Raw genomic sequence first — 6,000 nt, 5'->3', positions numbered from 1 at the left:
CTGGGCTCCCCGCACCCTCTCCTGTCTCCCTATAAACCATTCTCCACATAGCATTCAGAGTGGTTATTAAATCATGTAAAACAACTCATGTCACTCTGCTGCTGAAAGTCCTCCAGGGGCTTTCTTTGAACTTTGAATAAGATTCAAACTCCTTACTTGAGCCTTCAAGGTGGCTCCTATGTGCTGCTTATCTCCTGTCCCTCCTCCCCTCGCTCTTTCCATCCCAGCCACTCACATGCTATTAGTTTCTAGAACCAGCCGGTTTTTCTGACCTCAAGGTCTTGGCACATTCTTCGAAAGCACCTCCTCTTGTTCCTTCCATGCCTGGGCACTTCTCAGTCTTTAGGTGGCAACTTACCTGTCGCCTGTCCCCAGGGAAGCCTGCCTTGATGTCACATATATCTCTGCTGTCATTCTTTATTCAGAGAATCCTGGTTATTTCCTTCAGGATCCTAATGACCGTTTATAATGGTTTATCCTCTCTTTGTTTGGTTGTTGGTCTTCTTGATAAGCCTTGTAAACATGTGTGCTCTGTTCATCTTCTTTTTATCCCTGACTACTAACACAGTGTATGTCATAGGTGTTCAATATATACCCGTTGAATGAAAGAGTGTCAGGCCTGCGCTAAGCCCTCTGTGTACATTCTTGTAATTAACATTCATAAGAAGTCTGAAAGACAGATGCTGTTATAATCCCATTTTATGAGCAAGAAAAACAAGGTTTGCAGGTATGAAATAATTTGCCCAGATCCACAGAGCTTACAGGTGGAGAAGCTAGGATTTGAACTTGGAATGTCATATTGCAGGACGTGAGCACTTACCCACTTCACTTTTTTCCACTGGGGTGTGTAGGAGGTTGTATAAGAGGAAAAAGGAAGTTATTATGTCTCCAACATTAGCTCAGTCCTACTCTGAGATTTGTAAGATCATGACATGGAAATCTTGGCTCCTTTTTCCAGTCTGCTAAATCACCTGTTTCAGAGGATTAAAAAAAATTTTTGTAATGTTTATTTATTTTTTAAAGAGATATGAGAGAGAGAGAGAGAGAGAGAGAGAGAGAGAATGAATATGGGGGAGGGGCAGAGAAAGAGGAAGACACAGAATCCGAAGCAGGCTCTAGGCTCTGAGCTGTCAGTGCAGAGCCTGATGCTTGGCTCGAACCCACGAACCGTGAGATCATGACCTGAGCTGAATACTGGCATTTCACAGACTGAACTACCCAGGTGCCCCTCAGAGGATTTTTTTAAAAAGGACCAAACAGGGAAATAAGGCAGCCCGGGGTCTGCGTTCAGTTCAGCACCAAGAAACCATTTAAACCCATCTTTCCTTTGTTAGCTCATTGTAACTTCTCTACATTGCCACACATTTCACAGCCTGATTCTTGTGACTGGATCCCACTTCATGTCTCCATATCTACATGGAAACGAACAGCTCACCCAAGTGGGCATGTTGTGACAGGTAGTCCCTTGTGACTCAGTTTCCCATAGCTGTGCAGTGAGATACCTGAAGCATATTCATCTCCAAGATGTCCACAAGGCTCTAATACTAGCCCAGATATCAACTCTGGGCAGAGTAGAAAACAGCACACCTGAATCTTTACCAAAATATCAATGACCTTTTTATTGCAGAAATAGAAAAGTCATCCTAAAATTCATAAGGATTCTCATGGGGTCCTGAATAGCCAAATTAATCTTGAAAAAGAAGAACAATGTTGGACGTCTCACATTTCCTGATTTAAAAGCTTACTGCAAAGCTATGGTAATCAATACAATGTGGTATCAGTGTAAAGATAGACTATAGACCAATAGAATAGACTAGAGAGTTCAGAAATAAGTTCTTGCATGTATACTCAGATGATTTTTGACTGGAACTTTTTCCCCAAGATACACTTTGCCCATGCCATATAAGGAAGGCAGTACCTGGGATATCTGTGAGTCTTGCAGTCCTGCCTGGGGTCTCCTTTTCAGCACCAAGAGGAAAGAAACCCTAAGTGGGGAAGAGTGCCAGTGGGAGCACTTTGCTCTAGACTGATTCGTTTCTCAAGTAATCTGAGACCCTTAGACCCTTAGAGGGGTTCAGCAACGGATGGAATGTACTTTAGAACCTAACACAAACATCCTCGTATTAAAAAAGAAGAAAAGAAGGTCTCCATTCAAACCTCCTTTCCCCTCAAGCTTGCCTTCCTGTCCTTGTGCCATTACCATACTGCTCCTTAAGAGAGTAGTCTACACTCCCTGCTTCTTCTTCCTGGACAAGCCACCTTTTCATTTCCTGGGACAGTGATGATTTCCTTCCCCCACCATTCCATAATGTTCTCTCTGCTAATGACTTTCCAATAGTCAAATCCAGGGAACTTTTAAATCATCAACTTACTTGTTTCAATTTTCTGTCCATCCCTCTGACCACATTTTCACTGCTTGTTTGGCAATTCCTTCTGCCCACCGCTTAAACCTCGATGTTCTCTGGTGTGCTGTGTCTCAGACCTCTCTGGTATGGGGACATCTTCCCTAGCTCCCCTATCCGAAATGTTAGTCCCTCCCCACCCCAGAACCCCCTATCCCCCGTACCCCTCTCTATAGTTCTCCTTAACACATATCACCATAAGCATACCAGATATTTATCAATTTATTTCTATCTTCCCCATAAAAATCGAAGTCCATGGAGGCAAAGATTCTGTTTTGTCCACAGCTATATCCCCAGTGACAGGCACTTAGCAGATACTTAATAAGTATTTGTTGAGTAAATGAAAGGAACTTTGATGTCTTCCTCTGCCTCAGATGGACCCCAGTCTTCAGGAAGTTCTTCAGTTCTGCTATTTTCATCTTAGAAATATTTCTCATATCTGTGCTCCTTTGGCTTTCTTCCCCATTCACTGCCTTAGATTAGGACCTGTTACCCCTTGCTGGGGCTGCCTCGGTAGCCCATTTTCTGCTTTACCAGGAAAGCTCCTACTCTAAAGCACTGTGCCCAGTGGCTCCTTCCTCTCCCTCCTCGCCCAGATGTTCACAGGATAGATGCTCATTAATGTGTGTCTGACAGCCCCAGGACTCCCTCTGGGAAGAGACATCGGGGAGGACCACAGTTTTGTCCCATTTCAAAGTGGGGTTCAGGGAGGGACCGACTTGCAGAGCTCACAGAGATAGGCATTGATGAGTGGAGAAAGGACGAATTGGAGACAAGTGATGGGTCCTGTTGAAAGAACATGGGAGAGACCCATGCCATGTGGATTGGAATCACTGTGGGGCATAATTCTAGAATGAGTCATTACAACACAGATCAACAGACCCACAGGGCAGGGAGGGGCAGGAGAGAGAGAAAAAAAGAAATTCAATCATGCTGAAGTCAGATAGGATTTCTACACCTGCCTACGTTAGAAAGCTAAAAATAGGGACATTTGGGGAGAAAAAAATAGAAATCTTTTAATTCTAGTGACACGGGCTATAAGGAGGGAGGTTTTGAGAGAAGGGTGTGTCTCCCACTCTTGGTAAAATTAGAAATAGGAAAATTTTATTTTGGGTATTCCAACCTTCCCTTTTCCCCTTTTACCCTTCAGGCTTATTTTCTCTTTCTTTGCTATCAAATCTCTTTTTAGGAAAAGAGTCTGATACGTGGGACTTAATGTTATATGTTAGTAGTAGTAATTTTACATGTTAATGGAAGCTTATATCTGAAGGTAAATATGCTTAAATATAGCCACCATTAGAAAAATCTATATGGTCCACTATATCCAGCACAGGACTAAAAACAGTGGTTGTTCAATAAATATTTATTGAAAGATGTTCAAAAAGCATTATTTATATGATCAAACTTTGGAAACCATATAAATATCCAACAAGGGGGAGACCATTGAAGAACCATTGGTATATAGAAATATTGCATAGCGATAAAAATATTTAGAACGTCTTTTTAATGGCCTGGGAAAATGCTTACAGTGAAATGTTAGGGAAAATAAACAAGATTCCAGTTGCTACTATACTATGTCACTTCTAAAAATCATATGTGTATACAAGGACAAAATCTGTGGGTATCTGGCATCTGGGATTTGGGGGGTATTTCTAGCTCCTCCTTTCTACTTTTCTGTATTTTTGAATTACTTATAATTGGCATGAGATAAGTATTTAAGCAATGACGTTGGAAAGATGGATTTGGGAAAGGAACTCTTTTTTAGGGGTCCCAGAAGTCATAGCGTGCTGGTGTGGCTCTCATGGTCTAACACGTGGGAGGAGACAGGAAGGAGATACCAGCCTCTCTGGTAATGGAGATTGGCTGTTTGGCTAGTGGAGGATGGGATTTTAAAGAGCGGTACAACTGTGGAGAGCCTGACCTTTAAAGAAAAAGGGAGTACTTGGTAATATTGATGCATTGGTGCTTTGAACGTGGCAGCCTTCCTCTGGGAGGGTCACTGTGCTGGGCTAATAAGCTAGTCCAGCATCTAGAATAATTTGTGCTCCTGATTCTTCCTCAAATTTTGTTTCTTAAACACTCAAGCCTTGCTCAGGTGCTGAGACATGTTTATTTCCCCCCTGCTCCCCCACCCTCTTCTATATAAAATACAATTGTAAGATTAACTGAAACCCTCTGTGCGTACCTCAGTGATATCCTACGTGAATAGCTTTAAGAATTGAGGTTCTGTGCCATTATAAGAAAAAATTAATATCCAGTATCTCGCCTGTACCATAAAATCTACGTAAAAGGCTCAGTGATCTTCCTAAAGAGACCGCAGATTTCAGCATTCATAAACAAGAAAACATTTCCTTCGGTTATTTCTGGAAATTCCTTCCAAACATCTGCGTTGTCTTCGAACTTAAGTAGCTTCCCACCTCCTTCCCCTGAGATCTGTTGCCACTCTGTGGGAGAGTAAACTTCATAGCCAGTTTAAAACAAACAAACAAGCAAACCCAAAGCAAAACCCTGCACTAGCGGTCTATCTCCATCCCTCTCCAAATTTCTAATTTCCTGCACTTAAAAAAAAAAAAAGTCCTAAGCTATCCTGTGTTTCAAGGATCTTAGGATCTAAATGGAGAGATTGGACGACTTTGAAAACCTAACCAAACCTAAGATTGTGTATTTATTATTTACTGGTTATTAAAATATCCACCTTCCCAACTAAGGAAGGCTGGGTGGCAGGAGGGACCGTGGAGGCGTGGGGGAGAAGTGTGAAGAGAAGAAATCCCAGCTCTGCCCAAAGACTGCGTGAGAAAGAGCCCGACTCCTCCAGCAGCTCCAGGCCGCGTTTTGCAGGCGGCCGCATCTGCCTCCCCTGTCTCTCTTACCTCCTTGATGTTCGGCACTATTTGTGGCCGGCGTGGTGGAAGGACACAGTGAGGTTCTCACCCCCGCCCCCCCCCGCCCCCCGCTCCCATCCCCAGTTCCATCAAAGCGAACCCGGGCCAGCGCAAGGATCTCCGAGTTGCGAGTGTGCTGAGGCTGGGACTGTCACTCATTCTCCGATCAGCGCGTGAACGCAGCTCGGCAAGCCGCTGGCAGGAAACAATTCTGCAAAAATAATCATACTCAGCCTGGCAATTGTCTGCCCCTAGGTCTGTGGCTCTGCCGCCGTCCACACTCTCTGCAAGGGGGGGGGCACAGAATTTACCGCGGCAAGAACGTCCCTCCCAGCCAGCAGATTACAATGCTGCAAACTAAGGATCTCATCTGGACTTTGTTTTTCCTGGGAACTGCAGGTACATTTTGAAATTATGATTATTCTCAGTCTGATGTACTGATCACCCCCTCCCCCCTCCTCCTTCCACGAGGACACTGGTATTTGGGGTGGCTTTACGTGGAATGCTAAGGGTGGTCATTGTCGTTGAGCCGAGGAAGGAGCGCGTAGCCCTTGCTGCCCCGCCGAGCCCTGCGCTCTCCGGGGCTGCGCCGGACCGGGGCTGCCTACCAGCGCCGCGAGCACCGGACGCGCCTCCGGCGCGCCCGCCCTTCCCACCTTGTGTGCCCGCAACGCGGGAGCCGAGCCGCCTGCTCCCGGGGACGGGGACGCTCCGCT

The 6,000-nt window shown here is 44.9% G+C and overlaps 1 protein-coding gene across 18 annotated transcripts in view; it reads left to right on the top strand.

Annotated features, from left to right (window-relative positions):
* The first annotated feature begins 5,346 nt into the window (after positions 1-5,346).
* NCAM1 (neural cell adhesion molecule 1) overlaps positions 5,347-6,000 on the top strand; it is a 311,346-nt gene continuing 310,692 nt past the window's right edge. For 6 of the 18 annotated variants that reach the window (XM_015084543.3, XM_015084541.3, XM_053204108.1 and 3 more), the window contains exon 1: positions 5,356-5,683. In XM_015084543.3, the coding sequence (XP_014940029.1) occupies positions 5,632-5,683 (52 nt within the window). In that variant the 5' untranslated portion in view covers positions 5,356-5,631. Of the gene's footprint in view, positions 5,684-6,000 lie in introns of all 18 variants that reach the window. The other 12 variants (XM_053204105.1, XM_053204104.1, XM_027036525.2 and 9 more) reach the window with 6 other exon arrangements.

Source organism: Acinonyx jubatus, chromosome D1, assembly GCF_027475565.1.
Source record: "Acinonyx jubatus isolate Ajub_Pintada_27869175 chromosome D1, VMU_Ajub_asm_v1.0, whole genome shotgun sequence".
Classification (NCBI taxonomy): Eukaryota; Metazoa; Chordata; class Mammalia; order Carnivora; family Felidae; genus Acinonyx; species Acinonyx jubatus.
This window is presented reverse-complemented; position numbering and strand designations above follow the sequence as displayed.